This window comes from Zootoca vivipara, chromosome 9 (assembly GCF_963506605.1).
Source record: "Zootoca vivipara chromosome 9, rZooViv1.1, whole genome shotgun sequence".
In the NCBI taxonomy this organism is placed as follows: domain Eukaryota; kingdom Metazoa; phylum Chordata; class Lepidosauria; order Squamata; family Lacertidae; genus Zootoca; species Zootoca vivipara.
The window spans coordinates 62235977-62256580 of NC_083284.1; the positions used below are offsets into that span (position 1 = coordinate 62235977).

General features: G+C 41.2%; 2 protein-coding genes across 3 annotated transcripts; one reads left to right on the forward strand and one right to left on the reverse strand.

Moving 5' to 3' along the window:
• Window positions 1-858: 858 nt before the first annotated feature.
• LIAS (lipoic acid synthetase) lies at window positions 859-11212 on the reverse strand. The gene is made up of 11 exons (XM_035111913.2): window positions 10992-11212; window positions 9438-9610; window positions 9187-9280; window positions 8504-8584; window positions 6797-6953; window positions 6095-6152; window positions 5850-5978; window positions 4323-4468; window positions 3408-3478; window positions 3045-3156; window positions 859-1390 (listed from the first exon to the last, which is right to left on the reverse strand). The coding sequence occupies exons 1-11, from the start codon at window positions 11055-11057 to the stop codon at window positions 1338-1340; spliced, it is 1140 nt and encodes a 379-aa protein (XP_034967804.2). The 5' UTR covers window positions 11058-11212; the 3' UTR covers window positions 859-1337.
• On the forward strand, window positions 11196-20558 carry RPL9 (ribosomal protein L9). 2 transcript variants are annotated; one of them, XM_035111914.2, is made up of 8 exons: window positions 11196-11271; window positions 12557-12609; window positions 12744-12859; window positions 15017-15112; window positions 15345-15477; window positions 18874-18954; window positions 19383-19501; window positions 20429-20558. In XM_035111914.2, the coding sequence occupies exons 2-7, from the start codon at window positions 12564-12566 to the stop codon at window positions 19487-19489; spliced, it is 579 nt and encodes a 192-aa protein (XP_034967805.1). In that variant the 5' UTR covers window positions 11196-11271; window positions 12557-12563; the 3' UTR covers window positions 19490-19501; window positions 20429-20558. The 2 variants fall into 2 exon arrangements, with proteins under 2 accessions (XP_034967805.1, XP_034967806.1); XM_035111915.2 differs by lacking the exon at window positions 11196-11271 and adding an exon at window positions 11512-11535.
• Window positions 20559-20604: the final 46 nt, after the last annotated feature.

The following is a 20604-nucleotide window of genomic DNA, read 5'->3' on the forward strand; positions in this document are numbered from 1 at the left end:
AGAAATTTAAGTGATTTGTACTGCAAAATGGAAGACTTAAGTGTGACGTATAGAAATATTCAGCATTTTTTTTATATAAAAAAAACTTGATGTAGTTAGAAAAGAGCCCCCCTCCCCTTGGAATTGATAAAACACCTCCTTAGATCAATAGCAATTCTTGGGTTTTAGCCCCAGCTGTGCAGCGCTTAATTTCTAACAGTTTATGTTTGGACAAAATCCTAAGATCAATTTTTCCTCCTTCATAGGGGATAATTTCAATTTCCATAAAGATCCATTCCCTTTTCTTGAAATTGTTTAAATATACCTTATGTCAGTCTCGACTAATTAAGAGAAACCAAGCCAAATTTCCTGAGTTTTTTTCTTTTGTACATCCAGTGGAGGTCCTTTGCACTCAGCATCTCATACAATTTGTGTGTGCGCAGAGTGATGGTGACATCATAAACACTCATGTATGCATGCAGCATTTGAATAGTTCCATTTAAAATGAGTTTGCTCTTTGAGCAGGAGCTGTTTGGGGAAAGTTTCATAATGCATTGCCTCTTCAAGAGCAAGTGCTGCTGTGTAAATAAAGCTTCCATAAATGTTGTGTATGGTTCATATCCACATCTTGGAATTGCAACCTATTGGTGATAATGATATCCCTATGGTTGCTAGCATACCTGCTGATGAGCTCAAACTTTTCACAAAACAATGTTTAAATAGTGAAACACTAAGGGATGCTATCGATGCATGGTAAAATCCAGCCAGATTTAACCATATCTGTTTGATGGTAAAGGATGTGCTCTCTCAAAAATTGATACTGACAATTTGGACTGTGCCTCGTAATGTTTGCACATTGGCTTGTAGGGTTTTTTTAAAAATTGAAATGATAGAGTGTAAATATGGGTGCATACGAAGTTTGAAGAAATGCTGCACACTGTGTTCAGCTGTTTATTACTGGTATTACCTGCAAGGTATTTAAAATATGCATCTAACTCTTAATTTTCCCAATGGGTATATCTCATGGTGCAGTTATTCCTTCATATGTTAGAAAGCAGAGGTTTTGTAAGGTAGCTCTATACCACTTACTTAGAAATAAGCCCAACAAATCCCTTGGAACTTAATTTTGACTGTATAGGATTGCACTGTAAGCCATATAATACATATTAACATTTTTTAAACTACAGTAGAAGATAGCAGAGTTCAGAAACAACCTGAATAATTCATGGCTAAGTTTAAATGCTTGCAGGGGCAACGACAATAAACAAAAGCATCTTGAATGTTCTTCCCTTTATTTGTGATGCTGCCATCTGGAATCCATTAGAGTTGCAGAGTTCTCCCTATGAACTTTTCACATTTCAGATGTCTTTCTTCTTCCTCTTCTCTACCAAATTCTTCAAGAAAAATTCACCTGCACAGGCAAAAAGAAAACATGCATCTATTTTAGCAGAGTATCAAGCATCTTGTGACTGTATTCTTTAGCCTGTGTTGTAAGAAAGAAACGAACAGTAGCATCTACAGGAGGCAGCTGAAAAGAATCATTGCTGCCTATTACTCTTTTAGCGCTGCAGGAATTAACTCTGTGTCAAACAAGTAAACTACTTCCCCCAGCATAAATCATCTGGGTTCTTAAAAGGTTTCAAATGAGAAAGACTTGGAATGTTAGGCAGCAGGAAAAAAAGCTTTCTAAACCATCTGATGATGTTTCATCTAAGGTAAGTCATACCAATGTCAATGCAATAGGGAAAAAAGCTTTCTAAACCATCTGATGATGTTTCATCTAAGGTAAGTCATACCAATGTCAATGCAATAGGATTGCTGCTTTTAAAGAATATTTTTTCTTGCTGATCGGCTTGGCAAAGAAGCAAATAAATTTTTAAAATTCTGGCCTTTAGCCATTTTTGTTTTTTGCCATGCTTTCTGCAGCAAGTATGTTTAATTCACACCAGCAGATGTACATAGTGCATTCAACATGGGAGTAGAACTTTAAAATAAAACTAAATTAGATCACTGTTATCCACTATGGATGCTGTAGTTCACACTGCATATGAACTACCTGCTCTACTGCTAAAAGATTACAACTATGAAGATCTATACAGTATTTCAAACTTCGTAAGTAATATTTCCCATTTAAGTTGTATAACACACTAAGGCTATAATCAGTATCGTGTCTGCTCAGAAGTAAGTTCCATTGAATACAGGTAAGTATTTGTTAAATGGAACTATTTAAGAGTTTGCATGTCACAACAAAAGCTGCAAGTTACTCACCAATTTGTATCTGAATTTTAGCTACGACCACAATCTATTGTATCTTGCCTCTATCCCAGTGGTGTCCACACTTTTTTCAAAGAGGGCCAGATTTGATGAAGTGAAAGGCTGTGAGGGCTGACCAAAGGGCCAACCAAAATTGTTAATCTTTTTTTAGGATTGAAGTTGAGGGTTTTTTTTTAGGATTTTACCCCAGGAAATAAACTGCCACAGGGGCTGGATTAAACCCCCGACATGGACTTTGGACATGCCTGCTCTATCCTATTGCCATTTCTCCACTGGCATGAAAGAACATGGTACAAAATGAATAACGTGATGGACTGCACCCCAGGCAACTCTCAACACATGAGACAAAATGCCTAGGCAGATTATCTGACTATTATGGAACAAATAACATTTTCTATAAATCATGCCTGTCCAGCTAGTCTTCAAAAGTGACATTATTCAGTTGCACTGACGTTAAGGATTAGTGCTAGTGCAAGTAGATTCCACCCCAGTGCTCCACATACAATTCTATGCCATCCCCAAATCTGTTCCGGAGGGTTGGGAGAACTCCGGAAAAGGTTTAAGGGACGAGGGGAGGGAGACAGAGAGAGAGGGAATGCTCTGTTGTCCAAGGAAAAATCCTTGTGCTGTGCTCATGGAACATTTTGCTTAGTGTTACACTGAATAAAACCCAATGCCTGTACATATAATAAAGGTCTATTGCACTTGCCAATAAGGGGAGGGGGCAAGTTTAAACTGAAGTTTGCATAAACTCATATAGTCCAGCTAATCTAGCAAACTATGTATCTCACCTGCTTTGTAGGAGGAACGCACAAGAGGCCCACTTGCGGTGTAATGAAACCCAAGATCATTTCCTATGTTTTCCCAATGTTTAAATTTCTCAGGAGTAATGTATTCTTCGACCTGGATAGAAGAATACATTTTCATCATGATCCAGTCATTTCAAAAAGCATATATCCCTAACTTTAGCAAGCAAAGACTATAACATCCACATCTAAATTGTACATGGATCTGTGTTCCAAAAGAAATTGAGGCTGGCATAATTGCCTCACCTTAAGATTCCCATCCCAGAAGGCATATCGCAAGTCACTTTCAGCCTTCAATCCAGGAAATGTGATATATTTTCAAACAATAAACTTCCAGTACAATTTTACCTTTAAATGGCGTTTTGTGGGTTGCATGTATTGTCCCAAGGTCAAACAGTCTACGTCAGCCTCACGTAATACTATAAAAATTAAACGTATATCTAGTGAATGGCAGAAATATAGTATAGCATTGTTTATTCTCCCAAACCTCACTAGTGCTTGTTTTTAAGTAGCACATTTAAGATAGCAGATAAAGTATGTTTGTTAAAACAGCCAGGTTTAACTCCCTAAATGAGGAAGAAAAAAACTGTATCAAAAGTTAACAAAGAGACCCCAGATGAAAACTCTTTTCAATCTCCAATCAGCTTGCCCCATATCTGAACTCGATATACAGGAATGAGTTTGCTTTAAGGAGTGAGCCTCAGAAATTGTGAATGGACAGCTTAGCGTATGGCTATTGGAATAACATGCTCCAAAACTCAGCTATGGTCCCTACACAGCTTACAGTCATGGGGAAAAGAAAGTGCACCTCTTTGTTGCAACGGCCCATTCAAAATCCAGACCTCAATGCAATTGAAATGCTGTGCGGGACCTTAAGAGAGCTGTGCATAAACAAAGCCAGCAAACCTCAATGAACTGAAACAATGTTGTAAAGAAGAGGGGACCAAAATTCCTCCAGATGTGAGAGGTGGATAAAGTCCTACAGAAAACAATTACCGGTACTTCATGTTATTGCATCATAAGGTGCATTTAGTTTTTCACACATGACTTCCATTTTGGCTTTATTTCTGCTAAATCATGACACAGTGTAATATGTCATATGTTGTCCATCTGAGGTTGTATTTAACTAACTTTAAGACCTACTAAGGAACAGGTGATTGTTGTTATGTCTTCGTATGTAAAACTACAGAATTCAAAGAGGGTGCACTTTCTTTTTCCTTGAATCTGAATCATGGCCTCTATCCACACAAAATCCTGACTTACATTTCAATGTGTTGTATATTTGTTCATCTGTTTCACCAAGACCAAGCATGATGGATGTTTTAGAAATGACATCAGGCTGAACTTTCTTAGCATGCTTCAAAACACTGAGGGACTGGTCGAAGTTAGCCCGAGGATCCCGAACTTTTCTTTAAGAAAAGAAATAGTAAAAAAATAATGAGCATAACAAGAATGGATCTTAACAAAATAAAAAAAATCCTTCCAGTAGCACCTTAGAGACCAACTAAGTTTGTTATTGGTATGAGCTTTCGTGTGCATGTACACTTCTTCAGATACTTTTCACACGAAAGCTCATACCAATAACAAACTTAGTTGGTCTCTAAGGTGCTACTGGAAGGATTTTTTTTTATTTTGTTTCGACTACGGCAGACCAACACGGCTACCTACCTGCAACAAGAATGGATTTTGTTATACCTCTGAAAAACCTTCTGCAGAACCCACTTGGATTATATGAGTCAAACTAAGGAAGAATACACAGATCAAGAATACCTTCTCAAACATTTAACTGAAAACTCGTTCAGAGTTACTGGATTGAAAGGGTAACAGGAATTTGGCAATACCCATCAAAACAACAACAAAACTAGCCTTATCAGAAAGATGGTCAGATACTGTATTGTCATACAGCAGTTCCATAATCTGCCTTTTAAAACTGCTTCCAAAGGTTTGTGTGTGTGTACACACAATGTTTCTTTTCTCTTTATAACATTAGCTTCAATGTGTATCGGGCTGAACAACATCACCCTTGCTCTGAGAAAAATATTCAAAAAATATTCAAAAGAATGACAGAGAGAACAACACTCTCTATGATGGGTGATATCCCCATTTAATCAAAGCGGGGCAACTACTGCAAGTTATTTTTTTCACCTGCATAAGCAGACAGATGTCTTGGTATGAATGAGTAGTGCATGTGATCTGATTTATGACAAGCCTATGAACAGCAAAACATGAATCTAGGAACAATTCTCAATCCACTTAAATATTTGGCTTTTACAAAAGGCATTCATTGTGCTGACAATCATAAAACTAACTTCCAGGGATCAATCCTTGAAGGACTATGTAAAACATGAAATGTCAGTTTGGGGTGAGGCACGCCCAGGTTAATCACTACCACTGCAGTTTGCTTTCATTTGATGGCAAAGCATACATTTAATATGACCAGTAAATAGCTAGAGTATAGAGAGGCTCATTCTGATAAAATCTGAGAACTGTAATTATACGAAGCAAAAAGAGGTTCTTAAACATGTCTAAACAACACAGTACAGCTGCAGTGACACTAAGGATGCAGAATAAGTCTTCTGGGCAAGCACCATTCTGTGGGACCCCACTGTGAACAGAACACAAAATCAGATTCACTACTTCGTCTTCAACAAGCAGAAAATGGCTTAGCACTAATGCAGGCAGACTGCCAATCCCTCCTAATAGCATCTTCATGGAGCCATCTCTTAAATTAAAATAGTCTGCTCTCACAAATCTTATTTTACTCTATCAGTATATATCACCTTTCATCACCTCTGCAATTCTGGAACTGTTTCCACATTGTGAGCATAGACATCGAGTCCTGACAGAGCAACCGTCTCCACAGCTTTCAGGTCACCTCTGAAATCAGGAGTTAAGCATTCCACGAGAATTTTGGGATTCCTGAGAAACAGGGGTTGAAAAAAAACAAAACAAAAGTGCAATGTGGTCAGTTGAAAGCTGCATTAACCTTGCCCCAAAAGCAATCCATTTATTTTTTTCTAATATCCACTCCTTACCTTTCTTTTAAATGTGATACAGTCTTTGCAAAGTGTGCTGCTCCACCATCTGAAACATCTAATAATAGAACACGGCAGTTATTTTACAGGCAGAACAAATGTCTACTTTTACATACCAGTAGCTATAGTGGTGTTGTGGATGCATATGTGTAAATTTAATGCCTGCAAATATTAACTAATGAAATAGAGAACAGCCATCTGCACAGCTTACAAATACCTTAGATGAGATTTCTGCATACATCATAACTGTATTTTCTTTTGGGGGAGGGGTCTTTTTTGTAAATAATTTTTATTTGACCTTAAGAAGATATAAATATATAACAAAAGCAATTAAAAACCCATATAGAGATTACTCTGAATCTCAGGACACCCCCATCCCCTCCATGGGTCCTAATGACAATGTTTACAACTGCATATCAATTAGTTATCCACATTTCTTATCCATCTAAATTGTCCATATTTTTTGTTACTTTACAAGTGTGGTTAAAATCCTGCTAATGTTTTCATCTGCTTACAATGGTCTCCTAAATATATTATAAATGTTTCCCATTCTTTTTTGAAGTCCTCTTGGTTTCGGAGCTTCCCAGTTAATTTTGCCATTTTAGCATGCTCCATCAACTTGGTTTCCATTCTTCCTTGGTTGGAATCAGCATAACTGTATTTTCAATAGCAGTCAAGAATATAAAGTTATACAGTACTTACCATCTCTGTCCACAGAGGTCAATACAACATAATCCAGCCCCCATTCAGCAATTGCTTTCGCTGTGTTATATGGCTCTTCGGGATCTAATGGAGGGGGACTTCTTGCTGTCTTCACTGAGCAAAAGAGACAGCCTCTTGTACAAGTGTCCCCCATCAGCTGAAACAGGAAGCAATTGGTTTTTTTTAAAAAATAGTAATAATAATAATTCAAGAACCTTCTATAATGAATATTAAAAGAATCTCAACAGCTCAGCCAGCAGATGAGAAAGAAACTATTATATACTCCAGAACTACTCTGAGCAACATATGATACATGGAGCCTGAGACCCACATAACCTCTTGCGTCCTAGTATGGCCGAGTACAAGCAATGCCCTGAGACAACAGCCTGGTGGGTCCATCTTTTTAAAACCACAGTTCAGATTAAACTCTGAGTTAATGTGAATGAACAACATTGTAGTACAGGGGTCGGCAAGGTTCACAGGCCATGGGCTGGATCACTCCCACAGAGATTGTCTGTGGGCTGGACTGGCGCAGCGTGATGCCAGAAATCGCGTCTGCGCATGTGCAGATACCAGAAATCGCATTTGTGTATGCCCAGACGCCGAAAATCGCACATGCGCAGAAGCGATTTTTGGCATTTGAACATGCGCAGACGCGATTTCTGGCACCGCTTGGCGAGTCCCTGTTCTGCGCTGGCTTAGTGCAGCACGAGGGGGACTCGTTGAGCGGGTGGCTCAGTTCAGGGGCGGTTCATGGGCCAGTAAAACGGTCTTTGTGGGCCGCATCCGGCCCATGGGCCACACGTTGCCGACCCCTGTTCTAGTAAATGCAGCTCACTCCTCCCCTTCCCCCTCCTTTAGTGTGCCAAGGAAGAAACAAGCCAAAGCCTGGCTTGTCTTTACATGCATAATTCTGCCCCCCCCCCAAACAAACCACAATGGTACATCAAGGTTTTCTTGTAACTGCAAGCTAGCCTCTGGTTTGTTTCCTCTTCCATGGAGGAGAAAGGGGAGGAGTAACTCATTGTTTTAGCTATGGCTTAGTATGATCTGTTCTCTGAGCACAGACAAAAACAGCAGGAAATTCCCCCAATTTTCATATTAATAGTTTGACACCAATAAGGGCAGGCAGGGAAAGGAAATAAAATCACCTGCATGTTTAAGAATTCCCATCTTGTCCCCTAGATGGGCAACACTGAATGACATTTACTGTGAAATGGTCCTTGCAGCCAGTTTTTATATTAACACAGCAGAAGGGCTGCAGCAGCCAAATAATTGCACACAGCTCCAGTAACTGATTTCAATAGGAAGATCATGTCAGAGGCAAAGTGGTTACTCCCGCAAGGCAGCACCACACCACCCTGGGACCACATATTATGGGGTGCAGCCATGCTATATGCACCTCTCCATGTGTTCTGCTTGCTGGAATACCAAGAGATGAGACTCCGCAAGAGCAACCCAGTCAGATGGGTGGCATAGAAATAAAATCATCATCATCATCATCATTTTCCAGATAATGTACAAGGCACCCTTAGAGCCCTGGTTGCACAACTGCTTTCTAGAACGACAAAAGCAAAGACAAGCAGTCCCTCTCACTCCATTCCCTTTATTCTCTGCTAATACCTCTAAATAATACACAAGACAAAGATCAGACAATTTGGATGTGCTGTCCGCAATAAGACCATCAGTTGTCAGTGGTCAGCTTACCATTATAGTCGCTGTAGCAGTAGCATACTTGCCCCCTCCCCAGCACTCTCCAATGTTTGGGCAACGTGCTTCCTCACACACCTACAGGCAATGAAACAGTTATTAACACTGTAAGAAAGGGATAATGGGCATTGGCTACAAGAAGTCTCACCATTGTAAAGCTAATGATGAGGTAAGTACTACTGTTATAATGAAAATTATTTCACATGGCAGTACCCAATAAGGGTTGTTGTTGTTTTTTTGGTCCATCTGGCATGCATGTTGGTACAACCCTGCTGTGCTCTCAAGCTGTTCAGGGAGGGTTTCTATCTGAAGAAGTGTGCATGCACACGAAAGCTCATACCAATGACAAACTTAGTTGGTCTCTAAGGTGCTACTGTAAAGAATTTTTTAATATTTTGTTTTGACTACAGCAGACCAACACTACCCACCTGTAAGAAAACAATGTGATATCATAATGACTACTCCAGTGCAAGCTGCTATTGTAAGTGAGTGAGGCATCATCACTGGAAACAAAAGAAAAGTCTTCTAAACACAACAGATAGGCTCTAAACCTATGGAAGCGAATCCACTGCAAAGTATTTTACTTTTAAGTAAGTGTGCCTATGATGGGAAATTTAATTGCAAAAACAACACTGAACAACACAGTAAATCATCTGGTGCAATACAGGCATTTGAATTACCGTGTGGAGATTTAAATTTCTCAATGAATTCTTCAATTTGTTATAATTTTTTCCAATTGGAATCTCCGTTTTCAGCCATGGAGGAAGTCGCAGCCTAAAAAAAACAAAAGCAATACTGTACTTATTTTGCTTTAGCAGGTAGGCTAATGTTTGTAAGTCTGAGAAATTAACTGACTTTCCACACAGCTAACCTATTTTGTAAACACATCGTTCTACTCATTCTAATGAAGTAATTAAGTTGTTTTAAATACCTTTCTCCTTTCAGACGCTTTAATTCACCTTTATAGTCTGCCCACTTTGTTTTGTCTGAAAGTTCTCCAGACATAAAGTCTTGCAAATCGGGTCCATTTTGCAAAAGTCCCTTCTGTTCCTCTGGCAATGAGCTTGATGCTCTCGACTGTTTGTGCCAATTGCTTTCACAGGTCTAGGAAAAAGTATTTGCACTTTTATTTCCAAATAACACATTTCCAAGTAATTTTTATATATATATAAAAATCAAAAGTTACAACACAGCTTTGTCCCCTGCTATATCTGTGCACATATTTCCAACTTGACTAATCTCTCCTTCGCCTAGCCTACCTCGCAGGGATGTTGGGCGAGGAGGAGAACCACGCACATCGCCTTGCGCTCTTTGGGGGGGGGGTAAAATGGGAGTGCCTGACCACCTCATCTGTCTCCTGAGAAATCTCTATGTGGGACAAGAAGCTACAGTTAGAACTGGATATGGAACAACTGATTGGTTCAAAATTGGGAAAGGAGTACGACAAGGTTGTATATTGTCTCCCTGCTTATTTAACTTATATGCAGAATTCATCATGCGAAAGGCTGGACTAGATGAATCCCAAGCCGGAATTAAGATTGCTGGAAGAAATATCAACAACCTCAGATATGCAGATGACACAACCTTGATGGCAGAAAGCAAGGAGGAATTAAAGAACCTTTTAATGAGGGTGAAAGAGGAGAGCGCAAAATATGGTCTGAAGCTCAACATCAAAAAAACCAAGATCATGGCCACTGGTCCCATCACCTCCTGGCAAATAGAAGGGGAAGAAATGGAGGCAGTGAGAGATTTTACTTTCTTGGGCTCCTTGATCACTGCAGATGGTGACAGCAGTCACGAAATTAAAAGACGCCTGCTTCTTGGGAGAAAAGCAATGACAAACCTAGACAGCATCTTAAAAAGCAGAGACATCACCTTGCCGACAAAGGTCCGTATAGTTAAAGCTATGGTTTTCCCAGTAGTGATGTATGGAAGTGAGAGCTGGACCATAAAGAAGGCTGATCGCCGAATAATTGATGCTTTTGAATTATGGTGCTGGAGGAGACTCTTGAGAGTCCCATGGACTGCAAGAAGATCAAACCTATCCATTCTTAAGGAAATCAGCCCTGAGTGCTCCCTGGAAGGACAGATCGTGAAGCTGAGGCTCCAATACTTTGGCCACCTCATGAGAAGAGAAGAATCCTTGGAAAAGACCCTGATGTTGGGAAAGATTGAGGGCACTAGGAGAAGGGGACGACAGAGGACAAGATGGTTGGACAGTGTTCTCGAAGCTACGAACATGAGTTTGACCAAACTGCGGGAGGCAGTGCAAGACAGGAGTGCCTGGCGTGCTCTGGTCCATGGGGTCACGAAGAGTCGGACACGACTAAACGACTAAACAACAACAACAAAAGTGGCCTACAAATGCCATAAACAAGTACTGTAAATAAATGATAATATTGGGAGCAGTGATTCCCCCAGAGAGAAGGTACCAGGGGAAAGGGCTCCACACAGGCTTATCCCTCCGCCCCCCCCATATACTCACCAGCCTCCCGAGTGACGTCAGCCTCCTCAGGTTCTCCCGGGGGAAGCCTAGGTGGAGCAGAGCCATGTCGCCTCGGCCCCGACTCCTTCCTCAGGCTCGATGAACTCGGCGCTCGCCCACCTTCCCCTTCCCTCCTGCCGTTTTGGCTCGGAGACGATTGCTCTCGCCTCCCTGCGCCTTGATGCCCCACCCACGGAACGCGCTGCCGTCACAGCGCACGGGGTTCAAGACCGTGGTGACGTACGACGTTCTTCCTTTCCTCCTCTCCGCGAACAGAGAGGTGAGGCCCGGCTTTCTTTTTCCTTGCGAAGTGGGGGGCGGCATCCAGCTCCATCCGGGGCGCCGCGGCTGCCTCTTGTCCCGAGCGCCCCACGGAGCCCGCGGGCAGGGCTCAGAGAGTGAAACGGGTGTCGCTCCGAGGTTGGGTTCGGCGGGGGCTCCTGAGAGGGAGGCCTAGAAGCAGTTGCCCCCTTCCCCTCAACAGCTTTGCCCTCTATCTCGCGCGTGCCCCGGCTTCGTGTGCGCCTGCGTAAACTGATGCCGGGTAAGGGGGGGTCTCGTTTCTACGGCGCGCGCCGAAGCCGTCGCTTTCATTTGGGCACCGAGCGCGCTTCGTTCGACGAGGAGGCGGCTGAGCTGCGGAATCCGCCGCATTTTGCTTCCCGCAGCTAGCCTTCGAAGGCTGCTTTCGTGGCAGAGATCATTTCAGCGCAAAACTGCACGGCTGATTTCTCAACCTTGGGACCCCAGATGCTTTTGATGCTGGATTACAACTCCCATCACGCTTTTCCACTGGCTGTGCTGGCTGGGAATTATGTGAGTTGCAGTTCAACGACGTCTAGGGACCCAAGGCCGAGAAAGGCTGCAGGCAGTCTGTAGAGCAGGCTCTCTGCTTCAGCAGCATTACTTTAAGGTTTCCCAGAGCTTGCCGGTTTTGCTTCCTGCCTTCTGCAATAATATACAGTGGATGTTTGTTTGTTTGTTTGGTCATGCCAGGGAGTTCTCGCTAGGCCTGGGAAGTTTAAACCAGGGTGGCTGTCCAGATGTTGCTGCAGTTCTCATTATCTCTTGCCATTGAACATGCAAGTAACATCTGGAGTGCCACAGCTTAGCCACCCCTGGTAGAAACACTATGTGAAGAGGAGCATGCTTTTTATATGGCCTTTTGAGATTGGTAATAGGAGTGGGAAGTGATGGTGGCAGGGGAAAGTACTGGTTAAAGCAAAGTTTGTAGGTATGTCACACGAACGCTCCCTGCACTCCTCCCGGGGATGGAAAGGGGTTAGGTTAACCTCCAGTTTGCTAGTACCGGTATGTAAAACTCAATTACGTTGTCGCGAAATGATGCATGTCTAAAAAGTGTGTCACCAACATGAAAAGTTTGGAAAGCTCGGTTCAGAGTTAGAAACCTTTTGCATAGTCAATGCAGTTGATCATAACATAGTTTTAGTAATATTCTTCTTAAGCATCTACAGTAAATGGATGTTAAAGCCACAATACAAGGGACAGTACCTTTGTTGCAAAATGAGATCAGTATCAGTTTTTCATTTTGCTTTTCCTGTTAGATTTAAAATGAAGACCATTCTCAGCAACCAGACAGTCGACATCCCAGAAAAAGGTATGTGCATCCACTTGGATGTTTTTATTTTTAGTTATACCGTACCCCCCCCCCAAAATACCCCCAAGTCTTTAATGTTCTTATCACATGCAGTTGCCGTATGTTGTACTTAATGTTTAATTATCTCCATCCAGTCGAGGTTCGTTTGAAGGGACGGACAGTTATTGTCAAGGGCCCCAGAGGAACCCTGCGAAGGGACTTCAATCATATCAATGTGGAACTATCTCTCTTGGGAAAGAAACGCAAGAAGGTGAGCAATTTGTGGATGTTGTGAGTGTTACTGTGTATCTCATGTTCTGCTGACAAGGGAAGCTGTTGGCCCTGTGCAATGTTTTTAGATTGCATGTTAGCTTTGTATTGTCAGTACTGTAATGGTTGCTGGGTTCTATGGCTAGAATTACTGTACACGTTTGCTGGTAGATATGTCAGTTGTGAAGCACTGCAGTTGGCTGTGGAAAAGCAGTAGGTGGGAGGTGGGACTTAATCCTTTCCTTTCCCATTTTTTTTCTTTACAAACCACCTCCAAGCTGCTTTTCTTTGCTATACAGCAGATATGGATCTGGGACACTTTCTGCGGAGTGGAGAGTTGTGCAGGGAAAGTGGCAGGCAGAAAGGCTTAGTATCTGTTTACTGGTTTTCAGTGCTTTGGAGCAGACCTGTGTATTGTAAAACATGTAATCTTAGGTTTTTGAAAAGTGAAGCATGCACATATTTAAGATGCATATATAGTTGTTTACAGAAGTTTCCAAGCAGTATATTGAGACAAAAGGTGCTTTGGGGTGTTTGGGGGGTGTTTTGTCTGATTAATGAACCTCTTGCATATGATGCTTCAAGTGCAAGATTTCCAAAGGATGTTGTTGCATCCTTCAGCACAGCCAGTCAGTCTGCAAGAAAAAATTGTCCCCTGTTTCTTGTTTCAGGTGCAAAAATGTATGTGGCTGATTCGTGTTAAAATAAAGGTTGATGATAGGCAGTGGACTAGATCAAGACATTTGGTGCTATTAGAGCTATTAATTAATAAATTGTAGCAATACTAACACACGCCAGCAGGTTCCCAATCTCTGTTAATTGTTGTGTTTTAATTAAGAATAAATTGGAGCCCTGAACTAGCCTTTCTTGTATTAGCAAATGTCAAAGGTGTTTTGTCTGTGGTTTATTGTTCACTGAATTTTAGTTTTTGGTGTAATTAACAGGACATGTCTCTTGGCAGTGAATGTGCACCATTCACTTTTCAGAATGGTAAAATATTTGTGTATTACTCCCATTATATGGGAGGCAAAGTGTACTGACAGTAGTCCACTTGTACTGCACTCCAAATGTGAGTCCTGACATAGCCAAAACAGTAGCTCCATTCACAAGAGCAGGCATCCCCAAACTGCGGCCCTCCAGATGTTTTGGCCTACAACTCCCATGATCCCTAGCTAACAGGACCAGTGGTCAGGGGTGATGGGAATTGTAGTCCAAAACATCTGGAGGGCCGAAGTTTGGGGATGCCTGCACAAGAGGAACCTAGGGCAGCAGCTCCAAGGTTTGCAGTACAGTTGTACCTTGGAAGTCAAACGGAATCCGTTCAGGAAGTCCGTTTGACTTCCAAAATGTTCGGACACCAAAGTGCAGCTTCTGATTGGCTGTAGGAAGCTCCTGCAGCCAATCGGAAGCCCCGTTGGACGTTCAGCTTCCAAAAATAGTACGCAAACCAGAACAGTCACTTCCAGGTTTGTGATGTTTGGGAACAACTGTATGAAAACCAAGGTATGACTGTAGTTCAGGCATCCCCAAACTGCAGCCCTCCAGATGTTTTGGCCTACAACTCCCATGATCCCTAGCTAACAGGACCAGTGGTTGAGGAAGATGGGAATTGTAGTCCAAAACATCTGGAGGGCTGAAGTTTGGGGATGCCTGCAGTAGTTTTCTATGGAGGGGAAAGCCGCAGAGGCTGAGTACCAATGTGGATCCAGAATCCCTGGGCACGCATTCATACAGATACAGTATTGTAATGTGTGAACTGAGTAAATACAGTTAAATATTAAATGCAGCTGCTGTTAAAGTGCTGGGTGTTCCATCAGTTTGTACTCAAGAAGATGAAGGTTAATATGAAGAAGTTAATGTCTTGTGTCAACCTGGCCTCAGTTTCCCTAAAGTGGTAGCACTTCCTTTAAAACTGTGTGTGTGTGTGTTGCAGATACAAGAAACACATGTAGCAATGTTGACTTGGCAGATGAGGATAGCAGTACTACTTGATCATTTGATAAATATATAGAAATTGGAAATAATCATATTTGCTGGTGTGGAAATTCATTAATCTAATGAAACTTAATTCTTGTAATGTTTACACGGAAAACTTCTTTTATACTTGGAAATGAGCAGCCTGTTTTTATACACTTCGTTGTTTTTTTCATTTCCGTAGCTGCGTGTTGACAAATGGTGGGGTAACAGAAAGGAGCTGGCAACAGTCCGCACAATTTGCAGTCACGTGCAAAATATGATCAAGGGTGTCACATTGGTAAGTTTCCAGTGGGAATTTGCTATTAAGTGACTTCATCTTTGCAGCTACACTACAGAGTGGGCAGAGTATAAATAATAAATTATTATTAATATTATTATTGTTGTTGTTGTTGTTGTTGTTGTTGTTGTTGTACTATTTGGAGCATAAAGTGCTTTAAGAGTCGGTGTGGACAAAAAACACAAGTTTCTCTTTCCCCCCTGTGTTTGATTTTAAATGTGCATGATTCCAGGGCTTTCGTTACAAGATGAGGTCAGTGTACGCTCACTTCCCCATCAACGTGGTTATCCAGGAGAATGGCTCACTTGTGGAAATCCGTAACTTTCTTGGGGAGAAGTACATCCGTCGGGTGCGCATGAGGCCAGGTAAGGAGCTAGTTATTGTAGCAATATCTGTTACCAAGCTTGATATAAGAATTAGGGAGTGGGTAGTCACACCTATGCTTCTAATGAATCCTATAATATCCGAAAACCTGTATTTTTCCAAGCAAGTTGTTTGTACCAAATGATAACTGAAAAAAAGCTTGCAGAATCAGATACTTGTCTTTCGGAGTTCTGCCTCGCTCTGGATTACCTCCATTTTTCAAGTTAAAAGTATTTTGAAAATGCAAAATTAATAAGCACTAATCTGTAAAAATAATTGTGATAATGTGACCCCATTAAATTTCTGTAACAAGAAAACCTCCCAGCACTGGTTTCATTCCTGCTACAGAAGCACACATTAATGGGCATGTGTTACAATAATTCTGTCTTGCATGTCATGTGACTTCAGGAAGAAACCCACAGAAAATTCATTTTCCCATGCTACTGATGTAGGAACTTAATATCCCATTAGACTAGTTAAGATGGTATTTTAAGTTTGGGAGTTTTATGATGGAATATGGACAAATTAAAGTACTGTACCTTGTTTTTTATAAATGATTTTATTAATTTTTCATTAATAATACTCCAATTGATACATTACCAAATCTTGCCACATCATAATACAAATAATAAAGCCAATTATACATTCCAAAGTATATATTTTAGTTGACTTCCCATGTTCTGGCTAACCAGAGAAATTTTTTATTCCTTGTTCCTGTTTCTTCTCTCTTGTTTATTCCCAATATAACAGTTCCGATCTTAATCCTTTATCTTATTTTAGCAGCCACTGGTGTGAGACTTTCAGTCATTTTTAACGGATCTGTATGTATATTAACATGCAAGTGTTTGTCCTTCCTGTTATTGTCCCATCAATTATTTTCAGTGCAGCCCCCCTTCAGGGACCCCTTTTTCATTCCACCATCTTATCTTCCAGGACTCTGGGCTGGCTTCCAGCTTTCCTTTGTTTAATTAAAATTTAAACACAGAAATCTTTTAACGAGATGGTGTTTTTCCAATCCGAATAGGGGTCTTCCATAGGGGGCAGTACCATAAAATATATTTCATAGTTAGTAATTATTTGATTCTTCCGTGAAGGCTTCCCGATTCTACATTCCAAGCTTTGCCCTCGGGGAAGCTTACAAAGATCAAAGATTCACCTTCACTTATATGTTGTTGTTGTTGTTTAGTCGTTTAGTCGTGTCCGACTCTTCGTGACCCCATGGACCATAGCACGCCAGGCACTCCTGTCTTGCACTGCCTCCCGCAGCTTGGTCAAACTCATGTTCGTAGCTTCGAGAACACTGTCCAACCATCTTGTCCTCTGTCGTCCCCTTCTCCTAGTGCCCTCAATCTTTCCCAACATCAGGGTCTTTTCCAAGGATTCTTCTCTTCTCATGAGGTGGCCAAAGTATTGGAGCCTCAGCTTCACGATCTGTCCTTCCAGGGAGCACTCAGGGCTGATTTCCTTCAGAATGGATAGGTTTGATCTTCTTGCAGTCCATGGGACTCTCAAGAGTCTCCTCCAGCACCATAATTCAAAAGCATCAATTCTTCGGCGATCAGCCTTCTTTATGGTCCAGCTCTCACTTCCATACATCACTACTGGGAAAACCATAGCTTTAACTATACGGACCTTTGTCGGCAAGGTGATGTCTCTGCTTTTTAAGATGCTGTCTAGGTTTGTCATTGCTTTTCTCCCAAGAAGCAGGCGTCTTTTAATTTCGTGACTGCTGTCACCATCTGCAGTGATCAAGGAGCCCAAGAAAGTAAAATCTCTCACTGCCTTCACTTATATATTAATCCTATATGACGAGAGTTCTCTCCAAATCAAAACTTTGGCACTTGGTGGTTGATTCATTTGTCTAGTTATCTTGTGTTCTTTGAGGTCCAAATACAGCAATTCCAATCCTGATCCTTTACCGGCATTATATTCCAACAACCACTGGTGTATAACTCTGGCTCGTATTTAGAAAGTCCATGCAAGCAAATATAGTTTCCTGTGTGAAATATTTTCCCGGTTGTAATCCATTGGTTGTCTTCAGCACCCCTCCAAGGGCCCCTTTTTTTCTAATGCTCATCGTTTCTGCCATTTTATCCCAAACTGAAAACATACATGATCATGTCTCTGGACAGAGTCCCTTCATATCTTCTAACAAGCTGATATCTTGCCAGTTCTAATTAGAGCCCTCCACAGAGGTACGCGCCATAAAGCATCAAATTCTAAAGTTCTTGTAAAGTCCCTCTTGCATTCCGTTTAATTAATTTAATCTTTCTTAATGAGGCTTGCCAGATCATGAAGTAGCAAGTATAAGAAGGAAAAGAAAAGCTCACATCACATGACAAATTAAAGTACCTTGAATTGTGCAGCAAAGCTACAAGAAGTTACTGTAGATGCTGAATCAACTGGTAGAATGTATTCATATGGGACAGCAAGCTTAAGCATTCTTCCTGAGATAATGCCTTCTGAGCAATGGGCAGCTGTGTGGGTTCAAGATTGTATTGGGTAGAAGGTTGCACCCATTTTTTCAGATGATGTTGGCAAAGAGTTATCCATGCCTCTGTCTTCGTATCTGAAGAAGTGTGCATGCACACAAAAGCTCATACCTATGACAAACTTAGTTGGTCTCTAAGGTGCTACTGGAAGGAATTTTTATTTTTTTTATTTTTTTGTTTTGACTACGTCAGACCAACACAGCTACCTACCTGTAATCTGTCCTCAATGTTAAAGTCTCAGTCACAATAATAAGTTGCATTCAGAGCTACAAATGTGATGGCTGCATTGGCCAGAACCCCATCAGCAATGAGTGCCCACTTCCTTCAGGCCTGTTGGTCTTAGTAATGTGCTATGTGTGTACAGGATGCAATTTACACGGGTGACACTGTGGTCTAAACCACTCAGCCTCTTGGGCTTGCCGATCAGAAGGTCGGCAGTTCGAATCCCTGTGACGGGGTGAGTGCCTGTTGCTCTGCCCCAGCTCTTGCCAACCTAGCAGTTCGAAAGCACACCAGTGCAAATAGATAAATAGGTACCGCTGCGGCAGGAAGGTAAATGGCGTTTCCATATGCTCTGGTTTCCATCACTGTGCTCCGTTGTGCCAGAAGCGGTTTAGTCATGCTGGCACATGACCCGGAAAGCTGTTTGTGGACAAGCGCCGGCTCCCTTGGCCTGAAAGCAAGATGAACATCACAATCCCATAGTCACCTATGACTGGACCTAACCACCCAGGGGTCCTTTACCTTTTACCTTTTTTACAGTTTACAATAGTAAGGGATTGTGACTAGATAGCTGAGATATTCAGATAAGTATGCAAATGTATGTGTTCTATTTTTAAAAATGATGGACTTGTATGAGAAAGATAAATTTATCTGATTGGAGAAATGTGTGCTTTTTTTTTTAAGGGGTCAACTGTGCAGTATCGCAAGCCCAGAAGGATGAACTGATCCTTGAAGGAAATGACATTGAATTGGTATCTAACTCTGGTATGTCAGTTAATTATTGTATTGTGGAAATAATGGTTTTACTTTGATGTGGTCCATAAAGATGCAACAACTGCCATTTAGTTCAGCTTGCATTATCTGTATACCACTAAAACATTGGAAAACTTACTTTAAATAATGTCTAAAGTTAAAAGAGATGCTGATTTTGTTGCAGTGTGCTTAGTAAGACTAAACAAGGTTAGTTGTTTTGTCTTCCATAGTCTGTTGCTATTGTTTATCGAGCAACAAATAGGAACAAGTGTTGGTAATGGGACAGGAGAAGTTTGACTTGACAGTGAAACTACCTAGCTTGATTTGAAGTTAGCAGTATCTGTCCTGGTTCTTGTTCAATTGGCTTGTTTGATTCAATTGGGAAGATACAATTGCTTTGTTAGGTCAGTCTTGCTTAAATTGTCCTTTCTTTGTTACAGCTGCCTTGATTCAGCAGGCCACCACAGTCAAGAATAAAGATATCAGAAAATTTTTGGATGGCATCTATGTCTCTGAGAAGGGAACAGTACAACAGGCAGATGAATAAAACTATAAATAGGTTTGTGTTCTTTTCACACGGAACAGATGGTGTATTCTGTAAAGGACTGAGTTTTACCATATAGGCTGGAGAGTGAGATCTTTTATTTGGAAGAAGATTTTTGGTATCCAAAATATCACGGAAGTTGTTATGCAGCAGAAATCCCTGGTTGAAATCTTGTCTTGGCCACACTGGGTTACACTGTAAGACTAGCTTGGAATTTTAAAAGGAGCATATATTTTTTCTTTCTTTCCAATGGAAGCCATTTGTATTCAAAGTGCATCCCCAGCTCCTTGAATGCAAACTGCTTTCTCTGCAGAGCAGGGGAAATGCTCCAATCTTAGGAGCAGGTTCCCCTCTGTAGAGACTCACTGCACTAGCCGAATCCAGGTCTCTCCGCTCCAACTGAGAGGAGCCAGCGTAGCAGCTGCTGCACCGTGTGGCTTGTAATGGGAAGACCACAAAGTCTTCCAGCTTTGGATCATGTTTTCTGATTAAAAGGGAGTTTGGCTGAGTAAAAGCTAAGTAACTTTGTAGACTTGAATTGTCTTTCTGAACACTAGAAATAAATTGTGGGTTTTTTTTAAAATATATGCTGCCTTTCTTCTGCAAAAGCATTACTCGTGATGGCTTGCAATGTATAAAATAAAATTTTCATAAAACCAGTGATATAAAAACAACCAAGCAAGGAAACAGGAGGAGCAGATGTTAGGGGTCTAGTGGTTCAAAATCTTAGGCTGCAGACTTGGATGATTTCTGCTTCATATTTGCATGTCACGTGAATTCTTGATGATTAATCTCAACATTCTCCCATTATTGGAATGTGTAGTAACTTTAAACCATACTTCTCATGTTATTTTGGAGGTGCTTGTAAGGGGATTGCAGTTGTAAAATGTTATTTAAAGTTTTAGTTGTTTTTTAATAATCTGATCTGTTTCATTGTTTCAGATCCTAAATTGACAACCAGGGCACAAAGCAGCAAGGCATGCAGCAAGCCTTCAATTCACATCAGGAGTTGGCTGTATGAACCAAACAGTTTGACATTGTTTGGAGAAAAATTAAACAACATATTTCAGTATTTTATGTTTTGTCATTGAGCTTTCAGCCATTCTAACACTTTGGTT